Here is a 26703-nt window from a genome sequence, read left to right on the forward strand (position 1 = left end):
ATGTCACACACAATGTGCATAAAACCACCTAAACATAACTGAAAAGAAAATTTTATTTTTTCTAATTTTGGCTAGTTTTTTCAGGCTATATGTTAAACTGGTTTCTTTCTGTTAAATCAGAGTTAAAAAGTTACTCACTCTATTTCAATAGTAATTATTAAGTGAGAATTCTATACTTACCAATCTGCCAGTTCCTTTCTTTGGCTTCATTATAAAACTGATGTAGCACAAGGAAGTCAATGACATCTGGCATGTCATGATACCTGTAGACAAAACAAAGCACACGTGAATCAGTACAGAGACATAAAAGTATGTATTACTTTCTAAATATCCAGGAATATATGTTTAATGGGAAGCCACTAAGCAAAATGTTGCAAATCTCAAGGTCCCAACAAATGCCTTTACTTAATTAAACTCCACCTGTTTTGATGTCTTTGGCAGTGACCTGCCTACTGCTGTATCACTTTATAATATAAAGATGCCAATGGAGGTACTTAAAGCTAAAGATAAGGTATTTTATACTAAGGACTTTCAAAGAAAAGTAGGAATTGAGGTTCTTTCACCTTCTTAGATTTCAAGATCAACTTTAAGAAATGTGACATTGACTATATTAACAGAAATAAATGTAACTTACATATTTCAAATACATTTATAAAGGTTTTTCTTTTATAACTCACAACAACCCTGAAGAACATATAAACGCTTCTGTTTTACAGATGAAGGTATAAACTGAAAGAGGTTAAGTAAAGCTTGTAGAGATATATACACACATAAAACCATACACACTAACAGCTATATATAAATGCAAACAAAAAAAAATGCTGCCTGCTATTCCAGTTCTATAAGGATTAAGTCATTAGCCACTGTAATTGCTGACCTATAGCACACCCTGAAAAGAATTCAGGGTGAAGCATTCTGTGTTTTGGATATATGGGCCCTTAGATAGTTAAGATGCATACCTAAGGAAGAATTTCAATGACCCCAGATTCATGCATCTTCCCATACACATACACACACACACACACACACACACACACAACCAGAGGTAGATACTCACTTAATGGAAAAAGATTCTCCAGTCATTTTGCCTGAAATGGGGTCCAGAAATGCAAGCTTCAAGCAGCATAGTGTAGGTGGTCCAACCTCATATTTGATTCCTACAATCTTAACAAACTCTTGTTCCTAATCATGAGGATACCAATAAATTATTAATTTCAATATAAATAACTGCTTAACATTTGCATATTATTTCATTATTATTTAAACAATTTAAAAATTATCTGAATACCCACCAAATTCAAGGCACTCCACTAAGTGTTAAAGGTAGTAAGACATGGCTCTTGACCACTTAATAGCAGTTTGTAATTTAGTGCAAGGCTCCAAACCAAGCATAAGTAGCAGATCCCCTTGGGAACCTTTTTTAAAGTCACGTTCCTAAACCCTATTACCATAGAATTAAGTTCACTATGTCTTCAGTAAAGTTCAGTCATATATTTTTTGAAAAAACTCCACAGCTTTTTATCTGGGGAGTTAAGAATCACTCTGCTGGTTAAGAATCACTCCTTTAGAAGAAATACAGTTTGTAAGTAAGCAGATGGACATGTATGTATATGCCTGGGGAAAGGACATATATTTGAATGCCTACAATAATATTTTATAATACCATCCTTACGTACTGTTAATTTTTTTCTTTTTTTTCTATACACTGTTATTAGTTACACTTAATAGATGACAAAACTGAGCCTCATGGGTACAGTGATCTGCTTAAAGTTATACACTAGTATATAGCAGAGATGGGATTGAAATTCAGGTTTTATTCCAAATTCCAGGCTCTTATACCACACATTTGCTGTCTCCTACAATTTCCTAGAACCACAGGGTTAGAATTTAAAATACAAAATCATATGGTCTATTCATTCCTCTGATTCTTAAAAACAACAACAATAAAAGCAATTTTCAGCTGATTCAGAATAGATAGTAGCATCCTTTATTTCCCAAGAAATGACTATGTAAAGCTCACTTGATAAGATTATTTAAACATCTTACAACCTTAATATAATTTTATGTGTCTAAATCTTTATTTCAGTAAATATACACATTCTCTCTTATATCCTTCCTGCTAAGCATCATTATACAAGACCATTCATTTACCTGGAAAACCATCATAAAATTGTCCTTTAGTCTCTTATTCTCCAAGTCAAAAAAAAAAAAAAACGAAAGAACAAAACACGTGTAAACCTAAATAAAATGTAACCCTGTTTCCTTGTATTCATATATGTATATATGAATGAATGAATATGTGTTTATAGTAAGGAAATCCTTCTCTAAAAATATACATTTCTATTTTACTCAAAACATGTAGCTACATAGGTACTATATCAAAAAGATGAGACATAAAGCACCACAAAGTCATGAGTTTCTTAGGATTTGTATTTACTACATTCTAAAGCTGCCAGAATCTTGTGGGTGCATGTGGTCCACACACGTAGTCACAGTTTATAGAGCTTGCAAAATGTATAAAGCTGCTGAAGAAAATATCCACACCATGGAACTATTTCTTTGTTTCAATTAGAGTGATATACACTAGAGGACTTGAAACTTGAAGGAAATTAGGTCAAATAATCAAGACAATAGCCATACAAATTTCAGGAAACATAAAGTGTGATCCATAACACTCAGCTATACAAGAGTATGGTACATCACCTTATCTCGGACAATCAACAATGAAACATGGACGAAACTGAGAACAAGCCTATAGGCAAATAAGTTAATTCCCATGATACTTCACTTGCATGGCTTATTAATTTGGCAAACTTACCCTGAGATCCATTTTATTCCATGGCTGTTTTTGTAAGTTAACACTGTATATTTTTGATTTTCTTACAGCCCGTACATAAGCTTCATGTCCTTGCCTAAAATAAATAAGCTAAAAAAAAAAAACAAAACACATTAGGTATTAAATAGCAGCATTCTATTTGACAACTCTATACATCCCAAAATATTCCTACAAATGTCTACTTCTGTTTATAAAAAACAGTTATAATTATGAAAAAATGTATACAACAAAGGTACTTGTCATCATCAGATAATGTTCATTCAGTACTCATGCCTATGTAGTCCTGCACTAAGCACTGTATAATAAAAGCACACACAGTCCGTTTTGTCCCTAGCACCTTCACAAATTTCTCAAGACCCAGACTAATTACAAACGTACACAAAATGGTCATATTTTAAAGTAATATATTTCAAACTGTAATTGACATTCTGAAATATCAACATTTTAATAGCCTACACATTACATATAATGTATATATACGTATATGTATATATATTTCTAACCACAGGCTACAAAATACAGTAACTTCCAGTCAAATTAAAATTTTTTTGCGACAATTAACATCAGAACTGGCATGGTGTGGATGGAAAATGAATCCTAGTGCTTGGTAAAATCCTTTACCTCCTTAAGACAACATTCACCACTATATTCTGATTCATTAAAAAAAAAGTTTCTCTCCCACAATATTTTTTGTTCATCTTCACACCATACTGATAGGTTTAAATCACCTACCAACCACAAAAGTCTTAGTTTCCCCTAAAGCTCAGAATACAGTTCCAGGTTAGTGCCAACCCTGGATATAGCTGATTGTCCCAAACATGTACCCACTAGGGTGGAACAATGCCAGTGTGAATGTCCTTGCAGTAATGTTCCCTAAATATCCCTGGGGGCACTCTGTGCCAGGGAAGCTAAAGATAAGCTTGCCAGTAGAATATGTTAAGTAATTCTGCCCTTCTTGTACATGTAGGTACTTCCAAACAGCAGGCCTACTTTGTAGGAGTTCTTTCTCTCTGCTTCCTTGATTTATTATTAATCCAAATGCCCCACAAACAATACACAAAGAAAACTTTGGGGACAAGGAGGAAGTCAGGAGACCTGACTGCTGTTGGTGCTACCCTTATAGGCCATGTGACTCTGGTTTTCCACATGCTCACCTGTAAAATGAAGAGGAAACTCTGCTGGCAGAGGTGTTTTAAAGATTAACAACAATAAGGAGGGACAGAGAAACTAGCATGCATCTAAGTGCCCTACAAATATCCATTGATTTAACCCTTTCCAGAACACTATAGAGGTCAATACCTCTATCCTCACTTTACAGTTGAGGAAACTAGGGCACAGAGAAGTTAAGTAATTTGTCAAAATCTTATGTTCTCCACAATAATCTTAAAGTGGTAGTAGAGATAAATAAATGGAAGAGTGTAACATAAAAATATCATACTATGAGATTTTAAAAATACACTGACATATTCTACCAATCAACACTGTCTAAAGCAGAATTTCTAATAGCTAAAAAATGAGAAAAAATAATAAGCTTTAAATATTAGTATATAAATATAACTATAGGGATAAAAAATAAGTATGCTATTCAGATATCTTTATTATATATTTATTCCTATAATCAACAAATGTTGATCAAGTATGTATGTATAAGGCATTGGATGCTGTGCTAACACATCAAAATAAAATCCTTTCCTTCAAGGATATGGACAGAAATTTAGATATATTAGCATAATACAAGGCAGAATGTAATATGTATCATAAGAGAAAAATGATTAGATGGGGAAGCTCATGAAGGAATGGCAGGTAAATGGGAAATAGAGATAACACGCAGGTAAAGTTGGCATTGAAGTTAAACCTTGAAGAATGAACATTGCAAGAGGCAATGACCTATGCGTAGGGGCATTCCAGGCAAAATAACAGGGACTAAACACTTTGAGTAAAAAGTAATATAGTCATTAAGATATTGATTATACAAAAAGTATATTTCTGCCTTTGAGTTCTTTAAAAACATTCTTTAATTCACGTATTTCACTGTCTGATTCACTTAATATACCTTTTCCATTATCTGAACAACTGTTATTACCTAACACACATTAGTCTTAAAGCATATAAGCATGCACTGTGTTTAACAAAATAGAGGAAAAGGTAAATATGGTCCTATAGAATAGAAGAGTCTCATCAGATCATAGAGTATACAGATCCTTATTCTGTTCTAAGATTAATTCAAAATTATTTCTCCTAAGCCTCCATTAAAACAGGCAATAAATACAAGAAATAGTGATTTTGGATGTGTCCCCAAAAAAACTCTTTTAAAAAAGTTTCTTTATACTGCATTCATTCAGAACATGTTTTATTAAAATAACCACACAAACAAGCATTGCTCTAAAGTCCAATACTTATACAACACATTTAGGGAAGGAAACTTTTAATATTAAAAGATAATCACTGGGATATTGTGCTGTTCACCAAAGATTGACACACTGTAATTCACTGTACTTCAATTAAAAAAAAGATAATCAGCAAACAGTAGCTTATTCATAAGGTTACTTGGTAGCTATCTCTGGTACAAAGCATATATAAAAGGAAATTATAGAAAACTTTGGTGAAAACTTTATTGATCCCAAGACTGTTAGAACCATTTCCAAAGTTTTGTTCCTTCTTTTATTATAATGATAATATTATATTTCTACTATCAGTCTTAAGTTGAAAATTGTGCATAACCATTTAATCACTCAAAAATGAATGATTAATCAATATATCAGAGACTATACAAGCCAACTAGGGCTCAAATATTACAATACTGCCATAATTTTCATAAGGAAATAAAATAAAAATTTTTCACCATATAGAATTTAAATCAATTTTTGACTGACCAATCATAAATATGGCTATGTTACTCAACCATACATTCAGTAGATAGGACTTGTTTGTGAAATGACATTCCCTTAAGCACTGAAAGAGGCAATCATTCTCTAGAATATTTTCTATCAGGTTGAGCACAGGCTGCTTCTTTTTTCTTTTTTTTTTCTTAAACAGTATTAGGACTTGAATTAGGACTCAAACTAGTACTCAGTTCTACTAAGTAGCAATTAAGATAAAAATAAAGATAATTATTTCATGACTTTACAAGCCAATAATCTCAATGTTTATTGATCATCTACTATACTGAAGACTATGTCAGGCCCTACAAATGATACAAAATTAATAAGATTCAGTCACTGTCTATAAGAAATATATAACTGAGCAGCATAGTTAAAATAGTATACATATAACTATATAAGAATTGAGAATATAAATGCCCTAAAACTGGTTAAAGTGAGAGCTCTTGAGGTTCCTTCCAAGAGAAAAACATTATAACAGGTAACAATTACCTCATCTCCCATCTGTGGGACAAATGGGGAACGTCGTGGTATGGTATCCAAGATCCACTGAGGGGCAAACCATTCTTCATTGGGCTCACCTGCCATAGAAACCAGTCCTCCTTTCTAAAATATAGTTCACAAATATATAAACTATAAATATATGAACAGTAGTACGGAACATAGCAGGCAGAGAATATTTAAAACATCAGGTTATAATAAGACTTAAAACATACAAATTGTAGATATTTGCTTTTACCAATTAATCATGTACAATTTTTGTACCAATAGAACAATCAAGTGAATTCTTTAACATGTTGCTCAATTTTGGCTTACAATATAACACTTTATACTATCTAAAAGCCACAAATTTTACTCTTCATGTCCCTAGAGTATCACATAAATTCAAAAAAAGTAACACAATAACTTCTTGCCAATAAAATGATGACAATCAAGAAGATAATTCAGTCTACTAACACAAGAAGCTACAGAATATATACATAATACATATTTAAATTACTATTCAAAGAACTATGTGGATTAAATCTTGACATCATTCAAATGAAATTATAGTGGGGAAAAGATACATCATTTGGGTGAAATAAAAACATAAATAGAAGACCCCTATTCAATTTTTCATATTCTTCCATTTTTTTAAGTCAAAAATGTACAGAAATTTATGACTGGTGACAAGAATAACACTTTTATCCTATAGTGGCTTACTTAAAACTCTACTGCATTTTAACAAATAACTGTCAATATGTTTTAATTTAACAACAATTAATATAATAATGAAAATATCCCAGCATCTACTTTTGATGAAAGAAAAATTTCAAAAACTCTTTACATTTTAAAGTCATTTTATACAATTTTACTTAGTTTCTCATATGGAATATTATTTTTAAAGAAAAGTTAAGTACTGCTACTAAATTGTTAAGTATCAAAGGCAAAAACAAAAAAACAACAAAAACATCCTGTAAACTTACAAACCTTCTTTCTAGTCTGTTTAGGTTTCTTTTGCCTCTCGTCTAGTGACTTCAAATTCTCCTCCTCAGAGCTGCTGCATATTTTCCGTGTTGCCTGTCTGGTTTGTCTTTTTGGAGGCTGCAAATTTATTCCAGCATCTGCTGTCCAATCAGAATATTCACTTGATGAATCACTGTAAATAAATCAAAATTATGAATATGTACATTTAGAAGAGGAAGCGTTTTGCCTCATAATTGAAAGATGATCTTTTGTAATCAGCCAGCATTATAAATGACATGGTTTGATTTTATTCTAAAAATATTGATAAAAATATCAATATAGAATTTTTATCATTACCTAAGTGATTTTAGTGAAACACTTCTTGGATAAAGTATAATGCTTAGTTTCCCATAGCAGGATTTAAAATTCAAAATTCCTGTCCAAATCACAAAAGCTTCTTTAAATAAAGATGTTCCTTATCCCTGGAAATGGTTAAATATAGTTGTTTTAAACCTGAAATAAATACAGATAGCCTGCCAAGATGTAGAATCTTGGATTTACAAAGAATCTTATTTTACAGATGAGGGGAACTAAAAGCCCATGGTGACATGCCCAAAAAGATATTGGTAGAGCCAGGATAAAACAACAGGTCTCTGGGCTTCCAACCCAATAGTCTTTCTACTATAAAATATTACAGCTTTACCAAATTCCTACAAGAACATAATTTTACATTAAAACTGACAAATAATTTTGACCAAATCAAAACCATTAAAACTACCTGGAGGAACTTTCACTTTGCCATTCAATAACAGGATCCTCTACAGAAGCATCACTTGTGCCAACTGTTTCATCTTCCTGCAACAGAGTCAACAGTTGAGATATATGGTTATTATTAACTAGCATATATTACCTGTTTTATAAAATTTTTTATATTCCTCCCTCTAAAAAAGTTCTAGTTAAAATGTATAGAATCATTTTTCTACACATACTTGTAACTCACAGCTAAGTCTATCAAGTATTTAAAAATTTCTAGCGTCTACTATCTTATTGATCAGGCATCTTTTATTATTTCAAAGACTCAATAGACTCCCTAAGACTCACAAATATAACCATCTTAAATTTTTTTAAAATCATTGTTTTAAAAATATCTATATGCCTTTAATAAGTTAATATAATTACTCTCCATAAAAGTTAATAATCTTTTTATTCTGTAAGTTGTCAAATATACCAAAGTAGAGGAAATAGATAACCCTTGCGTACACAACCTCCAGTTTAGACAATGACTCAGTGACTATCTTGTTTTATATGTATCCTCACAACTGCCTCATACTCCAGGGATTATTCTGAAGTAAATCCTGAGGGAAAAAATTTTCACTATAAATATTTAAGATTAGGATTCTTTTTAAAAATATAGCCACAACACTATTATTACATTAAAAAGGTAGCATCAATTCTTGATGATGTGATTCATTCTTTTCAGATTAAGATTATCATGGGTGGGGGAGAGAAGAAGTGATATCATTGATAAGAGTTAAAGAATTGTGAATGATTGGAGAATAGGTGTACCGTACAGTGTCAATACATAATTAAACCTTCATTATTCACTTAACACTACAGCTGTAAGAGAACAAGGAAAGGACTGGAGAAGAGAGGAACATGAAGAAAAGAATTTCTATAGTCTTTATTCCATTACCATGAAAGAAGTAGGTCTGAAAAAAAATAATTACTCAGTAAAATCTCCAAGACTGGTAAAATCAACAATTACATAGTCAACAAGTTCTGGACTGTATAGCTAGTTACCACTGTTTATATTCTACTTCTTTCCATTTCTAGGCAGATTTGCTCTCATTGTCTTTGTGATTTGCTCTCACACTCTCAGTATCCCAAAGCCAAACTTTTCCTGGCATATTTGATACTCTCAACCAAGATAATATCTTAGGTATAAATAAGAAAAGATATCCAAAGGAATTCAATATAGTGCTCAGATTTGCTGATTAAATGTCTTATTAATAAATAATCATCTCATAAGAAAGTTATTAAAATAATTTTCTATTAAAGTGACCCTTAAAAGTAAACCCAAAATTTTGTCAATTTAAAAAGAAGTAAACCTAAAGTTTATCAAATTGCTATTTCTTTTTGCAATGTGCAAACTTTCAGCCTTTCATAGAAAAAAAGAACTTTGAAAAGGAATCTAGATACCAAATATGCCTTAACTTCTTTTTGATTTTACAAGGTCTTGGACACTGATTCACTGACAGCCTTATTTTACTAAAATCTAACTGAGTAATCAAAAGAAAAAAAGTAAATCCAAAGTGGTGATACTAACTGGAAAACAAAAATTACATTGATTAAATAATAGCAGATATCTAACCTCTGAGGAGCTATCTGAGTCTTCCTGTACACCTGAATTTTGACATGATGCTTGGGAAGTATGCTCTATATTGGACCGTGTTTGGTAAGTATGCTGACGCTTGCGCTGTGTCCTTCGCAAAGACCGCCCACAGCTTGGCTGATAATCATTCTGTAAAACAGAAGGAAAATGGACTTAAAAAAATGAAAGGCTCAATGAATATACACAAAAGCACATATATAAGCAAATCAATTTGGCAGGGGTGGGATGAGGGCAGAGGTAAGGGATAGAAATAGATCCCCAAAAAGAAAATCCAAAATACATTTTTATACAACACTTTTATATTAAAAAGATACTACATTTTATATATTTAACCCACTTCCATTAATATTGATCACTTTCCTTTTTTGAGAACTTTGTGATCAAATTAAAGACAGTGCTGAAAGTCTAAGTTGCCAACAATTTGCCCACTGGGAATCTACATTTACCACATTATCTATAATTTATTACAGGATGAAGCAAAATATCTATATCATATCTATCTACATATAATTATTAATATAACACGTGTTTCTTTAGCACTACAAAAAACTGCATTTAGTAAACAGGTCAAAATAAAGAGTTATTTTTTAACAACTAAAATGTAAAGTAAAAACTGTTTTATTCTAACCTTTACTAGTATAAAATATTATTACTGATATACCATGTCAAAACTACAATCCTAATATGTCATAGGGAGTAAACAAGTTTAAAGGTCTTATAAATCAGTATCAAGGGCAAGTTTCCTATACATAAATGTTTCTCATTTTCAATATAAATAAAAATGTGTACAGATCTAACCATCCTATTTATTAGTCTCATACAAGTTTGATATTTTATAAATTAGCTTAGCAGGAAAAAGGAATATAAATCATGGATCTTAGTCATTCAAAATCTTGAAGAAAATAATTTTACCAGTGAACATTAAATAAGCTAATAAAACCTGAATAGAAATTAAGAAAGTGGGTATCAAAGTAATCTAAGTATATTTAGAGATAGTCATGTGATAATTAACTAAAATTGTGTTTATTCATATTGAAAAAACATTTAAAATTCAGTATTCATTGCCTAGATTTCCTTAATAAAATTAAAATCAACTTAGACTTTCCAATGTACCATACTCTTCAGGAACAAAACTATACATTCAGGATCTGGAAACAAAATTATACATTCTTATGCTCTAGTTTGTTCAACCTCAGAGTACTAGTAAGGGGCTTACCACACACCTACTGGAGTATAGGAAAGTTACTCCCTGCTTAGCAGTTTCTACTGGGAATATGCATCGTCCTAATATACAGATCAGGTTTTGTTCCTGTCTAAGCAGGCCAGGAGTAAGCCGAGGGCAGGGGTTAGCAAACTTTTTCTGTAAAGGGTCAAAGGATAAACATATCAGCTTTGCAGGTCATATGATCTCTGTTATATCTATTCAACTCCATATAGCATGAAAATTGCTATCGATAAATACATAAATGAATAGGTGTGGCTGTGTTCCAATAAAACTTTATTAACAGGAATAGGCAGTAGACCCGATTTAGCCCACAAGCAGTAGTTTGCCAACCTCTGGCCTCGGCTATCTGAGCATTTGTTTTATATTGTGATTAGTGATCAGGCAATAATTTTAAGGTTCTACTTAAACTATATGAAAATGGTATTCTAATACAAATATCCTATATCTACAATGATCACATATCCTAGATTTTGGGGGACAGTCCTAACATTATTTAATGTTATCCTTAATAATAACCATATATCTCAATTTGGGGTTTTAAAAAAATAGGTTCCCTATATACAGACACCTATCAAAATAATCCCTTAATATGTTAACTACCACCTTTAAAAAATCTAGTATCTGCAAATATTTGCAAATAGTGTATCCCAAAGTACCATAAAGCTAAACTTACCCTTTGGGTAGTATAAGATGGCTTTTTCTTCTTTTCAACTGTATAAAGACTGATTTCTATGTCACCTTTTGCAGTTCGACATTCTTCCTGAACCCTAATAACAAATTAAAGGTCAAAGTAACAGAAAATAATAATAAGCAAACCAACGGTTTAAAAGTCAGATAATTGAAACCCTTTTAAATGTAAAATTGATCAATGTAACCATTTTTAGGTGTGTAATTCAATAATGCATGTACCTTTTCAAATTAGAGTTTCCTCTGGACATATGTCCAGGAGTGGGATTGCTGGATCACATGGTAAGTCTGTTTCTAGTTTTTTTAGGAATCTCCATACTGTTTTCCATAATGGCTGCACCAAACTACACTCCCACCAGCAGTGTAGGAGGGTTCCTTTCCTCCACACCCTCTTCAGCATTTATCATTTGTGGACTTTTGAATGATGGCCATTCTGACGGGTGTGAGGTGATACCTCATTGTAGTTTTTATTTGCATTTCTCTGATAATTAGCAATATTGAGCATTTTTTCATGTGCCTATTGCCCATTTGTATGTCTTCATTGAAGAATTGCTTGTTTAGGTCTTTTGTCCATTTTTGGATTGGGTTGTTTTTTTTTTCTTATTAAGTTGTATTATTTTGTTTATTCTGGAAATTAAACCTTTGTCAGTCGCATCATTTGCAAATATTTTCTCCCATTCTGTAGGTTGTTGTTTTGCTTATGGTTTCCTTTGTGGTGCAAAAGCTTGTAAGTTTAATTAGGTCCCATTTTTTAATGCCATATTAGTTGTGTAACCATCATCATTATTTTCAAAACTTTTTCATCACTCAAACATAAATTTTGAAATCATTAAGCAGTAACTCTTTATTTCTCCTTCCACTAGCCCCTGTTAACTTCCTAATCTACTCTATGTCTCTATGAATTTGCCCATACTAGACATTTCATAAAAGTGGAATCATACACTATTTGTCATTTTGTGTCTGGCTTAACTCACTTAGTATAATGTTTTCAATGTTTATACATGCTGTCTGTAGCAAGTATCAGGGCTTTTAATAGCTGAATAATATTCTGCTGTATGTATATATCACATTTGGTTCATCCATTCATATGCTGACAGATACTTGAGTTGTTTCTACCATTCGGCTATTATGAATAATGCTGCAATAAACACTGGCATACAAGTATCTCAGTCTCTGCCTTCAATTCTACTTTTAACATTTTGAGCAGAGAATTATTTCAAATTGCCCTACTGCCAGGGGGTAGCATTCACTTTACAAATTAGCTATGTCTCCTTTTTTCTCATTGCTGCTAAAGAAGGAGAGGGAGAAACCAAATCAATTTTTCTACTTGTTGGCTGAGCTGGTAACAAGTTTTGTTAGGGAGATATTATGGTTGTAATGGATTTTATACTTTCTCTGTCAATGTCCTTTCTCTTTTTTAAAATCTATTTCTAGTTGCTATGCATTATCTGGAGTTAGTATTACAGCAAATGTTAAGGTTTACAAATAAGGATAGGGATTCTAAGTTTGAAATTCATCCTAATGAAATCCTTCCATCCAAAGAAGTCTACTTAAATGACATTTCTAAATACACCCTAAGCACTGGGGTCTACTAGATATCTATGGTGCACCCCCAAACTGCTCCAATATTGAGTTGATGGCCTTCTCCTCAGAACCACTGTTGAATTTTGGGTCCATTTACCACTGACATATTTAATCACATATGGCTTCATGTTATTACTTAATAGCATTTGTATTCTTATCTTCTTATCTTCTAACCTAGACTATAAATTTGTGGAAGACAGAGATCATGCTTTTCATTTTTTAGTATTCTTCAAACCATTCAGCACAAAGCCAAGCAAATTTAAGATAATCTTTAGTTATCAAATGAATTAATGGAATAATGTGGAAAAACTAATATATGACTCAGCTGAATAAAAAAAGCCTTAGTTATTAGACTAACATACTACATTTTAATGTACTTTCTAAGTTCTTACTTTTCTTATGGCTGTTACTATATTGACTCACCGACTAACCCCATTATTTAGTTCATTGACCACCACTCTTCTGCTCCATGCCATGAGATCTCGTTCAGTGGCCATCTGGCTCCGGGGAGCATTGTAATGCATTTGTCGGACACCTTCAATTTGACCACTACGTCGGAGCCCAATATTTGGGGAAGAGGATATATCCATATTTGGATTTCTCAGAGCTAAAACAAAAACAAAGAAAGGTACCAGTTTCTGAGCAAAGGCATCAAACTTTTTCAGATGAGAGCTCTAAATAAAATAGGAGATTTAAAGGTAGTACTGCTGGACAATACTGCTTGCTATCCCTTTGTTACACATTTTCTGTACCCTCTTTATGCTTTTTATAGTGCTATAAATAAAGCAGGCACTCAATAAATATTTAATGTCTCTATAACTTTTAATTTTTTTCAAGACACTTTCTGTCACTTCCTAAATGTAAATACAAAGTGTATTTAACATATTTGGTAGATTATAAATATTTATTAGTACTTAAATTCTATCTTTATTTAGCCCATTAAAAGATTTCCGAATAAAACTCCAATTAGGCTTTCAAAATAGTAAGAGAAAATTTGTAAAAAAATTTTTTTTTATGTATCAAAATTTCATTTTCAAAATTAATAAGGGAAAAAAAGCAATAGAAATTTTACTTTTCTGTTTTAATCCTATAGAAAGGTCCCTGTTTATTTTTGTTATATTTGCAAATAAAACAAAGATGGAAATGGAAACAATAGCTGTTAAAATAAGCACCATAAAAATAAAACTCAAAACAAATGAACATTGCAAAGAGAAGTCAGTGGTGTCCCTTTGACTAACAGCATTTCAAATCTATGCACAGGAACCTAGTGTTAAAAGTAGTGATATCTAAATCAGGATTCTAAGAAAGCTTTATGTCTTAGGAACAGAAGGTCTGGACATATATGATCATCAATCCACTTTTTATCTTGTTCCAGGTTAAGGAAAGCTCCAAATGACCTGAACAAAGAATGTTTTTATTTTAATTTTATGGAATACTAAAGACACCAGGAAATGAGTAAAATGCCCTGTGCATCACCTCAAATTTAAATCACCTTATTCATTTCTGTAGACTCCAAAATGTCACAATAACCAAATAAATGACTCCAATAATATGTGACAAGAAAGACATTTACCAAAATACCATAAGAAGACAGCATTTTAAAGTAAAACTAAGAGTTCTTGAAAAAAGTAAAACAAGCCAAGATTTATATAAAACTCAGATGCATAGGCACATTTCATGTAAAGAGAAGGAAGAGATAAAATAGATTAGAATAATACTTGTAATTAAGATTCAACTTGTGAGAGTCAACTAAGAAGTTACATCTATATTCCCTAAGAGGGCTTCTTATCTTCCAGTGTATCTTTGTAAATTCAAGAGAGAAAGATGATATGTTGCTCCCTTTTCAACAAAGGGAGATAAGTTTTTTTGGTAGTAATCTTTAAACTTAGAGTGGTTTTAATTTTGATAACTTTATAGGTTGGTTTCCCTACAAAGGGGTTGGACTTATTATAGCACTTTACTTATTAGAACAAAGGTAAAGACTGCAAATACATTACTGAGTTAAAAGAAAATAGTATATGAAAATACACTATCTATATTTCTTAGGTGATGCCAAGTCACTTTAGGCACAAACGATAATGAGATTATGGCACTTTGGTGTATCTGTTATCACAAAATGTAAATTACCAGAAACATTGTTTTTATTTAAAAACCTAAAATGTTACTCATATGCAATTACTTGGTAGAATTAAAGTACACACATCATACCTTTTACAAGTATATACATACTTACCACCATTAGCAGAATATGATCTATTAATTGGAAAATGTGGAACATCTCCTTCATTAATTAGCCTCAGATCTTGTTCTCTTTGTAACTCCCTGATTATTCCATCAAGAATGCTCTCATCTTGGTCATTGGTTTGCTGCCCAATTACCTGCTCTACCACTTCACCATCACCTTAATGAGATCAAAGATATAAAGCCACAAAATTATTTACATTTCAGTATAACAAAAATGTAGTAAATCAAGCCTAATCTATAAATTTCTAGACAAATGCTTTAAAAAGAATTCAAGTGAAAATAAAGCATATATCAAACAAAATGTTTTTTCAGAACTGTTAAATTTTTTGACATGTCAGACTCTGTATTTGACTTAACCAATGTCCTCAAATTAGATATTACTATTGAGGGTCTTCCCATCTTAAATAAAAATTATTCAATTATTAATTTTAAAATGAATTTTCTCTATGGAATATTCCAAGCTAAGTTGGGAGTAGAGATCTGAGTAAACTTTTAACAAATTCAACCAGATACCTAAAATGCTTTGCATCTTTCTTTCATGAGAATTTCCTTTCTGAGAAATAAAAATTATGGTCTTTCAAATACTCTCTTTTGATAATACTTCAGTATATTGATGAGTATAAAAATTATTTCTTATACTGAAATTCAATGATTACATCTGAATAAAATATGAAATACACACTATATATATATATATACACACATATACATATATATATATCACTATGCTGTATATCAGAAACTAACACAACATTGTAAATCAACTATACTTCAATTAAAAAAAATTTTTTTCACATAAGTTCCGGTCAAGATGGCAGAGTGGTAGGACCACAAGCTTGCCTCTCCTCACAACTACAATGAAACCACAACTTAGTGTAAAACAACCACCGAAAAAAGACTGGAGCCTAGCAAAAAAGATTTTCTGCAACTGGAAACATAAAGAGGGAACCACAGCAGGATGGTAGGAGGGGTGTGCTCATGATATAATTAGGCCCAATACATGCTGGGTGGGTGACTCATAAGCTAAAGATTTGTTAAGTCACAGAGGCCCTCCCATAGGAGTGAGAACTCAAATCCCCACATCAGGCTCCCCAGCTCGGGTACTGGCATTGGGAAGAGAAGCAGACCCCAGGACATCTGGTTTTGAAGGCCAGGGGGGCTTGGCTCTGGGAGCCTCATGGGACTGGGGGAAATGGAGACTTCATTCACTTGAGAAGCATACATGGAAACTCATGTGCACCAGACACAAGGACTAAGGCAGTGATTTCATAGGAACCTGGGCCAGACCTGCCTGCTGGATTTGGAGGGTCTCCTGGGGAGGTGCGGGATGGCTGCGGCTCACTCAGGGGACATAAAAGCTGGCGATGGACATTCTGGGAGTATTCATCTACATGAGCTTCCCTGGAGGCTGACATCTTGATTGGATCATTAGCACCAAGACTGAGCCCCACCCAATGGGCTGTAGGGAAGCCTCAGGCCAAACAACGTACAGGGTGGGAGCACAGCCCCACCCAGCAACAGCCTTCCTAAGCCACAAAGGCCTCTAGACATGGCCCTACCCACCAGAAGTCCAGGACCAAGCTTCACCCAGCAGTGGGCAGGCACTGGCTCCTCCTGCCAGGAAACCTGCATAAGCCTCTAGTCCAGCCTCATCCACCAGGGGCACATACTAGAAATAAGAAAACAATAATCCCAAAGCCTGTGGAAGGAATCCACAAACACATAGAAAGATAGATGATATGAGGCGGCAAAGAAATATCTCCCAGGCCAAGGCACAAGATAAAATCCCAGAAGAAGAAATAAGTGATGAGGGGATAGGCAATTTATCTGAGAAAGAGTTTAAAGTAACAATGGCCAGGATGTTCAGAGAACTCAAGAGGAGTATAGATGCACATAGCGAAGTTTTTAGCAGAGTTGGAAAATACAAAGAATACCTAAACAAAGTTGAAGAATAAAATCACTGAAATGAACAATACACTAGAAGGAACCAAGAATAGACTAAATGAGGTAGAAGAACAGATCAGTGAGCTGGAAGACAGATTAGTAGAAATCACTACTGCAGAACAGAGAAGAGAAAAAAGAATAAAAACTAATGAGGATAGTTTAAGAGAACTCTGGGACAACATGAAGTACTCTAATATTCACATTATAGGGGTCCCAGAAAGACAAGAGAGAGAGAAAGGACCTGAGAAAAAATTTGGAGCGATAATAACCAAAAACTTCCCCAACTTGGGAAAGGAAACAATCACTCAAGTCTTGGATGCACAGAGAGTACCACACAGGATCAATCTAAAGAGGAACACACAAAGGCACATAGACACCAAATTGACAAAAATTACAAATAAAGAGAAAATATTAAAATTAGCAAGAGAAAAGCAACAAATAACATACAAGGGAATTCCCATAAGGTTATCAGCTGATTTTTCAGCAGAAACTCTAGAGGCCAGAGGGAGTGACATGATATATTTAAAGTGACACAAGGGGGAAACTTACAACCAAGAATACTCTATCCAGCAAGGCTCTCATTCAGACTTGAGGGAGAAATCAAAAGCTTCACAGATAAACAATAGCTAAAAGATTTCAGCACCACCAAATTAGCTTTACAACAAATGTTAAAGGACCTTCTCTAGTCATCAAACCGTAAGAAAAGAGAAGAAGAAGAAAGAGAAAAAAAGAGAGAGACCTACAAAAGATTGCTTTGGCTGTTTGAGGTCTTTTGTGGTTACTTATAAATTTTGGGATTGTTTGTTCTAGTTCTGTGAGGAATGTTGCCAGTAATTTGATGGGGGTTGTGTTGGATCTGTGGATTGCTTTGGGTAGTGTGGCCATTTTGATAGTGTTGATTCTTCTAATCCAAGAGCACAAGAAATCTTTCAATTTCTTTGTGTCATTTTGGTTTTCAGAATTTAGGTAACCTCCTTGGTTCAGTTTATTTCTAGGTATTTTGTTGTTTTTGATGTAATGGAAATGTCTTTGCCTGTTACAAAATTCTGGTTTTTGAAGAGAAAAACAAAAGTGAATGAAGGGCTTCAAATGGCAAAATATCCTTCATTTTTATAGGTGAGTTGTATCCATATATATTATATATATATATATATATATATATATATATATATAATATATATATGTTGCATCTCCATTATCTATTCAACTGCTTATGTGCACTTAGGATGCTTCCATATCTTGGCAATTATAAGTAATGTTGCTTTTAATAGCAGGGTATATGTATCTTTTTTAGTTAATTCTTATCTTGTGGTTGGCTTTATTCCTTTGATAACTATGTAAGCTAAAAAAGCTAAAGCTCTAAACATTCTTAGAAACAATGAACAGTACATATATGTAAATTAAAAAAATATGTGCAGTAAAAAAAAAAAGATCTATCAAGCCATGAAAGAAACAGAAGAAACTTAAAATACATATTACTAAATGAAAGAAGCCAGTCTGAAAAGGTTACAAACTGTACGATTCCAACCAGATGACTTTCTGGAAAAGGCACAGCTACAGAAACAATAAAAAGATTGTGGTTTCCAGGGGTTTGGTGAGAGGGAGGGAGGGAAGAATGAATAGATGGAGCACAGAGGATTTTTAGGGCAATGAAATTACTCTGTATGATAAAATAGTGGTGGCTACATGTCATTATGCATTTGTCAAAGCCCATATAATGTACAACATCAAGAGTGAACCCTGATGTAAACTATGGACTTTGGTTGGTAATAATGTGCCCATGTTGGTTCATCAATTATACCAAATATGGCACACTGATGAGGGATGTTGAGGATAGGGGTGTATATATGTGTGGGTGGGGAGGGCTATGTGGGAACTCTGTATTTTCTGCTCAATTCTGTTGTGAACCTGAAACTGCTCTAAAAGAATAAAGTCTATTAAATTAAAAAATATACATATAAGAATAAAAAAATTAAAAAAAAACTTTATTTACTTCTATGATCTTTTTCTTTCTTAAATACATCTTAGATCTGTTTTTCATCTTGTCCTCTAGTCAGATTAAATGGTATCTAATAGAGTAGTTAAGTGATCAAGTCTTACAGGAAGTAAAGTATGATAAAAAAAGAATATGAAAATGAATATATGTATGTTCATGTATGATTGAAGCATTATGCTGTACACCAGAAATTGACACAACATAGTAAACTGACTATACTTCAATAAATATATATATATACTGAAAAAAATAAAATATAATGAATTACAGATTTTTAACTCAATGTTTTCAGTTTTATCTCCTATCTAATATTAATGGTTCCTCCCTTGTTTAATATGACATCAACAAAGTAACTATTAGCATATGTGTAATACCATTTCATTGTTCTACAAATCTTTAGGAGAGAGAACATAAAAGGATGTGCAACATTTCTTTCTATAAAGGTCAATTCAAGACTTAATTCCTTAGTCAGGATATAAATTCCATTTGCAAATAAACAAGTCACTACTTCATACCTGAAAGAAAACCTACAAGTAACAAACTAAGATATGAAGATATTTTGGTGTGTTGGGGGGTTGGGGAGGGGTGGTGGAGGCAGTATACCTAAGGGAAATATGCCAACCAGAGGAGTTCTTTTGATAGAGGATAGCTTATTTCAATGTCTTATTCTACCACCCTCCCATACGGCATCACACTCATCACTGCTTCTTCAACATCCTCTAAGATTGAGTGTTGGTTAAAAAAATACTCACAGTCTCCCTCCCCAACACTCAATAATTCTTTAACATTTCAAACATGAGGATGGGTAAACAGCACTTTTCAGTTTATAGCTTTTGAGATTTCCTCTTCTTCAGTCCATTAACTACAGACTCTCAAATTAAAATACCAGTACTATGAAGAGTGGAATTTCATCAATTATAAAAGCTTGACACATTAAAGTTAGTATATTTAATCATCCTAGCGGTCAATACTGTAAACAACAAGATCATACATATGTTCAGGGTTCTAAGGAAACAAGTCAACACATTTTCTGCATCAGTATACTCTTGTTTGTCCTAACCCATTTATCTGTATCCAGGTGAGATGTAAAAGTACACTGGTGTGGTAAAATGTTCTGTGTAACTGAAAATTAATAGAAGTATTAGGAAAAATATATTATAACCTACTACAGAGTTTGGCAGGGGGATATATTATAGAAAGAACAGCAGCATCAATATTAACATTTTACAAAATGTTTTCAATTTAATTTTGTAAATAACATACCATTTGCCACATATCCCAGCTGTGGTATAAGTTGTTCATCTTTACAATTTTCCCGTCCTGGTACTAGCCTTTGGAACTTTGTGGGATGAGGATTTCCATCAACATCCACCAAGAATGGGGGAGGCATGAGATGAGGAGCTTGTTGGGTTTGTTCATCCAGTACATAGTTGTTGGCATCACGGATAAGAGGTCGATAATCCGTATGGAAGAACATCTGATCTGGAATCTTTATGACAGATTTTTAGCATTTAACGTGCACAGAAAATTTACAGATAAGCATTTATTTTCATTCCTACAGCACATGGGTTTTTCAAATCAGACAATTTTTGTGTTACTTTTTAGTCTTCTATTGCCAAATGTTCACTCAAGATAGAAGTGAATAACCTAGATCATAATCCTATCTTTTCTCCACAAAACCCTACAATCTGTATTACTTTCTGGTCCTATACCATGTTTCTCCAATTAGGATAGTAAGAAGCAAAGCAATAACACAGTAAAGTTAGTTATTTTTAAGTTGCAAAAGCACACAAACTTCTACAACTATTTTTCTTGCTTATTTGTATTCAAATAATAGATGGGGTATAATATAAATGGTGAGGCAGGTAAATATCAACTGTGTGAAAGACACTCAAAGGTGATGCAAGTATTGAGTTGAACTAAAAGATCTGAGTTCTTTTCCAACTCCAAGATTCCATAATCTATCCCCAAATTCACAGCTAATAAAATATAAGGAACCAGTTAAGTTAGGTTCCAAAGTATTTTAACAAGATCAGTAATAGGTAAAGTAGCCAAGCAAGAAAATAAACATTCAGTCACCAGCTGTTTATTCCCAGTTTGTGATAAGTAGAAGATGTAATCTGGTGAAGTTTTTCTCTTAGTATACCTGAAAGGCAGTACAGAGGATATGTTCTAAGGAAAAAGATTTCCTAATGAATTTTTTGTATCTACATCACCTTATATCTTAATAGTAATTTGAACTGCCAAGCCTTATGTTCTGGCAGTGATGAAAATTTTACCAAAAAAGATGACTTTGTTACCTATTGACATATAGGGAATCTTATTAACTGGAATATTTCCAATAAGATTTATGAATAAAACAATCCAAAATTACAATTTACAAGAAAAATTAAATGTACCAACCTTTTCATAGTATTTACTGCATCCAAAACCAAAAAGCAGCAAATGCCCATGAGAATCAGTGCAGGCAAAATGGTTTCCATCTGGTGAAAATTTACAGTCAAACACTGCACCATGGCCTTGGCCTTCAATCTGAAATTTAGAGGAATCACTTTAAGACATCCTAAGAGATAATTTTCAAATAATAAGTAGGCAATAGCTTCTGCTTGCTTGGATTCTGTGTTGCACCAACATCCCAATGTACTCTCTGACTTCTGTAGTCAGAACCCTACTGTAACAGTAAAGCTCTGATAGACATTAGGGAGAATCAAAATGCAATGGATGGTATCAAATATTGCTAGCAATGTCAAATCTCAAGAAGTACTAAATACATAACTGAGGAGAATTTTAAAAAAGACCTAAACACAACCAAACTGACAAAAGTGCTATTTCAGCAAAGTCAAGATATTATCTTCATATTTAAATTGTAATGAAAGCAAGCTTTAAAATAACCATTTTAAAATTAAAGCACACAAATCAATTTCACTAATAAAAGACAGAGCTTTATTAATGCTCTGGATCTATATAGAGACAGTAAAAAGGAGCTCAAAGGCCATGATTTAGGAATTGTTAGAACTATTCTTCAGAAAGGAACACTAAATATGGAGAAAATGAATATTCTCATCACTATAGGAGGGTGTTCTACTGGGAGACCAGATAGCTCACCAGATTTCCATAGTTTGTATGAAATATATCTTAGGAGTATCCATATATCCAATTCCATGTGTACCAAACAACTTCCTGATTGCTAAGTAAGCTATATGGGGTTTACCAGAGGCAGCTACAATACAATCACTGTTGTGATTCAATAATTAGGAATATAGTTTAAACATTAATTTTTTTGTAATTTTGGTTAGTGTTAGCTCCAAAAGCTTATTAAATTTAGGTTTCTACAATTTAGAGCTGGGAACCAGAATTTGGAAAATGCTATAACCACCATGAGTCACCCTGAAAGGCATAATTCTCGACTGGCCTTACTCTCAGTTCTTCAGTCAAATTCTAAGTTATTATATGGATTTAAACAGAGGTGACAAGAGGTTATTTGGCACTAAGTATACTTTAAATACCAAGTTGTCATAGAAAAGTCTGTTTTAATATGCACTAAGCATAGATTTTTCTTACCATGTTAAAATAATTTCGAATTTTGGTCCCCCGGTCAAGGTCCCAAATAAAAACGTTCCCATCATGACCTGCCGAAAGTATGATCCTTTGATCAAATGGATGTGCTTCCAAAACAAATACTTCATCATCATGTCCCTGTGATAAAATCAATATTAAAAATGAAAAGCAATACCAAATATCTGGTTATTTGGTTAAAAGATCTCAGGAGTATGTTATCAATCTGGTTAAGATGAATTCATGCACACAAATTTAGTAGCATTTACTAAATGGACACTATAAGAAATAGTTCAGTTAGAGTTCCTTATATGTTTAAAATGCTGATTTCATAGAGTATTCAGTAGAGAAGAGACTCAAAAAGGTGTTTAAAATCAAGATAGTCTAAAACAGTTACATTTTAACCAGGTCCCTGATGTAGAATTTGTATTTCTAGGACTCTGCTATTTAAAAGGACATAGAATATGTAACAAACAAAATTTTTTATTAACACCAATTCTGTCACAGTGATAAGAGACAAACCTTCATTGTTCTTTATCCAGAACACTCTATCACTGGTATTCATAGTGTACTTTGGGAGGCCCTATCATACATTCAAACAACAAAGTATAGTGGCTCTGCCCCTAATCTACTTCATAGCTAAAGGTTTCATCTAATATGCTATCTGAAAAATGGGTCTGCTCTTAAAAAAACTAAACTTGAAAACCAATGTCCTATGTATATGTTTCCCTTTCAATAAAACAAGGAATATCACTATATTTATAGACCTCAGATCAGGAGTCTGCAAACTATAGTCTTCAGGCAAAATTCAGCTCCCCAATGCTTATGGACTCACAGTATGTGAGCTAAGAATGTTTTTTACATTTTTAAAAGGTTGTAAAAAAAAAGAATATACAACAGAGACCATATGTGGCCTACAAGGCCTAAAATATTTACTCACTGGCCTCTCAAAAAAAAAGTTTGCCAACACCTGATTTTGATCATTGTTGATTTTTCTTAACTCCTGGCTAGAGAATACATGATTAACAACAGGCTCCAAGTCTTGGAAAAGCATGCAGAACATCCTGAAGTTACATTTCCCTCAGGAACACATCAGCATATTACACATAAGAAGCTTCTACAAATAATCATATATACTAACAGAAAACTCCCCTAACTTGGGAAAGGAAACAGTCACCCAAGTCCAGGAAGCTCAGAGTCCCACACAGGATCAACCCAAAGAGGAATATACTAAGGCACACAGTAATTAAATTCACACAAATTAAGGATAAGGAGAGAATATTAAAATCAGCAAGACAAAAGCAACAAATAACATACAAGGGAACTCCCATAAGGTTATCTGCTAATTCTCAGGCCAGAAGGGAGTGGCACAATATATTTAAAGTGCTGAAAGGGAAAAACTTACATCCAAGAATACTCTATCCAGCAAGGCTCTCATTCAGACTTGATGGAGATATCAAAAGCTTCAGAGATAAACAAAGGCTAAAAGAATTCAGGACCACCAAACCAGCTTTACAACAATGTTAAAGGAACTTCTCTAGTCAACAAAGCACAAGAAAAGAGAATAAAAAGAAGAAGGAAAAAAAAAAACCTACAAAAACAAACTCAAAACAATTAACAAAAATGGCAGTAAGAACACACCTAACAATAATTACCTTAAATGTAAATAGATTAAATGCTCCAACCAAAATACATAGACTGGCTGAATGGATACAAAGCAAGACCCATATATATGCTGTCTACAAGAGACCCACTTCAGAGCTAGAGACACATGCAGGTCAAAAGTAAGGGGATGGAAAAAGATATTCCATGCAAATGGAAACCAGAAGAAAGCTGGAGTAGCAATACTTATATCAGACAAAATAGATTTTAAAATAAAGACTGTTACAAGAGACAAAGAAGGGCACTACATAATGCTTAAGGAATCAATCCAAGCAGAGAATATAACAATTATAAATATATATGCACCCAAGGTAGGATATATACAGCAACTTTTAACAGACATAAAAGGAGAAATTGACAATAACACAATAATAGTAGGGGATCTTAACACCCCACTTATACCAAGAGACAGATCATACAGAGAGAAAATCAATAAGGAAATACAGGCCTTAAATAACACATTAGACCAGATGGACCTAATTGATATCTATAGAGAATACCACCCAAAACCAACAGAATACACATTCTTCTAAGGTGCACATGTAACATTCTCCAGAATTGATCACATGCTGGCCAACAAAGCGAGCCTCAGCGAATTTAAGAAAATTGAAATCATACCAAGCACCTTTTCAGACCACAATGCTATTAGGTTAGTAATCAACTACAAGAAAAAAAAACTGCAAAAACTGCAAACACATGGAGGGTAAACAATATGCTACTACACACCAGTGGATCATGGAAGAAATCGATGAGGAAATCAAAAAGTACTTTGAGACCAAAGAAAACGAAAACACAACAATCCAAAACCTCTGGGATGCAGCAAAAGCAGTTCTCAAAGGGAGTTTTATAGCGACACAAGCATACCTCAGGAAGCAAGAAAAATCTCAAGTGAATAACCTAACCTTACACCTCAAGCAGCTGGAGAAAGAAGAACACATCCTAAAGTTACTAGAAGAAAATAAATCATAAGGATTAGAGCAGAAATAAATGAAATAGAGACTTAAAAAAACAGTAGAAAAGATTAACAAAACTAAAAGCTGTTTCTTTGAAAAGATAAACAAAATTGATAAGCCGTTAGTCAGATTCATCAAGAAAAATAGGAAGAGGGCCCAAATTAATAAAATCAAAAATGAAAAAGGAGAAGTTACAACTGACAACACAGAAATACAAGGAAACATAAGGGGATACTATGAGAAGCTATATGCCAACAAAAATGGCAACACAGAAGAGATGGACAATTTCTTAGAAAGGTACAATTTGCCAAGATTAAACCAGGAAGAAATAGACAATATGAATAGACCAATTACCAGTACTGAAATTGAATCAGTAATTAAAAACCTCCCAAGAAAACAAAAGTCGACGACCAGATGGCTTCACAGGTGAATTCTACCAAACATTTAGAGAAGAGTTAACACCTGTCCTGAAACTATTCCAAAAATTGCAGAGGGAGGAACACTTCCAAACTCATTCTATGAGGCCTAATCACCCTCATACCAAAACCAGACAAGGATATCACAAAAAAAGAAAATTATAGGCCAATATCACTTATGAATATAGATGCAAAAATTCTCAACAAAATACTAGCAAATCTACTCCAACAATGCATAAAAAGGATCATACACTATGATCAAGTCAGATTTATCCCAGGGACGTAGAGATTTTTCAATATGCACAAATCAATCAACGTGATAACACCATTTTAACAAACTGAAGAATAAAAACCATATGATAATCTCAGTAGACACAGAAAAAGCTTTTGATAAAATTCAACATCCATTTATGATCAAAACTCTCCAGAACGTGGACACAGATGGAACATACCTCAACATAATAAAGGCCATATATGACAAGCCTAGAGCTAACATCATACTTAATGGGTTCCCTTTAAGATCAGGAACAAGACAAGGATGCCCAATATCACCACTTGTATTCAACGCAGTTTTGGAAGTCTTAGCCATAGCAATCAGAGGAGAAAAAGAAATAAAAGGAGTCCAAATTGGAAAAGAAGAAATAAAACTGTCAATGTTTGTAAATGACATGATGCTATACATAGAAAAACCCTAAAGAAGTGACCAGAAAACTATGAGAACTCATCAATAAATTTGGTAAAGTTGCAGGACACAAAATTAATACACAGAAATCAGTTGTATTTCTATACACTAACAATGAAATAGCAGAAAGGGAAATTAAGGAAATGATACCATTTACCACCACGACAGAAAGAATAAAATACACTGGAATAAACCTACCCAA

The 26703-nt window shown here is 33.1% G+C and overlaps 1 protein-coding gene across 4 annotated transcripts in view; it reads right to left on the bottom strand.

The window, feature by feature from the left end:
* BRWD3 (bromodomain and WD repeat domain containing 3) overlaps positions 1 to 26703 on the bottom strand; it is a 120480-nt gene that overhangs the window by 25752 nt on the left and 68025 nt on the right. For all 4 annotated transcript variants that reach the window (XM_031671567.2, XM_031671566.2, XM_031671565.2 and 1 more), the window contains exons 15-27: positions 22795 to 22929; positions 21637 to 21765; positions 20497 to 20722; positions 15283 to 15450; positions 13473 to 13656; positions 11452 to 11545; positions 9533 to 9682; positions 7940 to 8016; positions 7186 to 7354; positions 6208 to 6321; positions 2819 to 2926; positions 1058 to 1182; positions 181 to 263 (exon numbers count right to left, since the gene is read on the bottom strand). In XM_031671567.2, the coding sequence (XP_031527427.1) occupies positions 181 to 263; positions 1058 to 1182; positions 2819 to 2926; positions 6208 to 6321; positions 7186 to 7354; positions 7940 to 8016; positions 9533 to 9682; positions 11452 to 11545; positions 13473 to 13656; positions 15283 to 15450; positions 20497 to 20722; positions 21637 to 21765; positions 22795 to 22929 (1762 nt within the window). The remainder of the gene's footprint in view (positions 1 to 180; positions 264 to 1057; positions 1183 to 2818; positions 2927 to 6207; positions 6322 to 7185; positions 7355 to 7939; positions 8017 to 9532; positions 9683 to 11451; positions 11546 to 13472; positions 13657 to 15282; positions 15451 to 20496; positions 20723 to 21636; positions 21766 to 22794; positions 22930 to 26703) is intronic.

This window comes from Vicugna pacos, chromosome X (assembly GCF_048564905.1).
Source record: "Vicugna pacos chromosome X, VicPac4, whole genome shotgun sequence".
NCBI lineage: Eukaryota > Metazoa > Chordata > Mammalia > Artiodactyla > Camelidae > Vicugna > Vicugna pacos.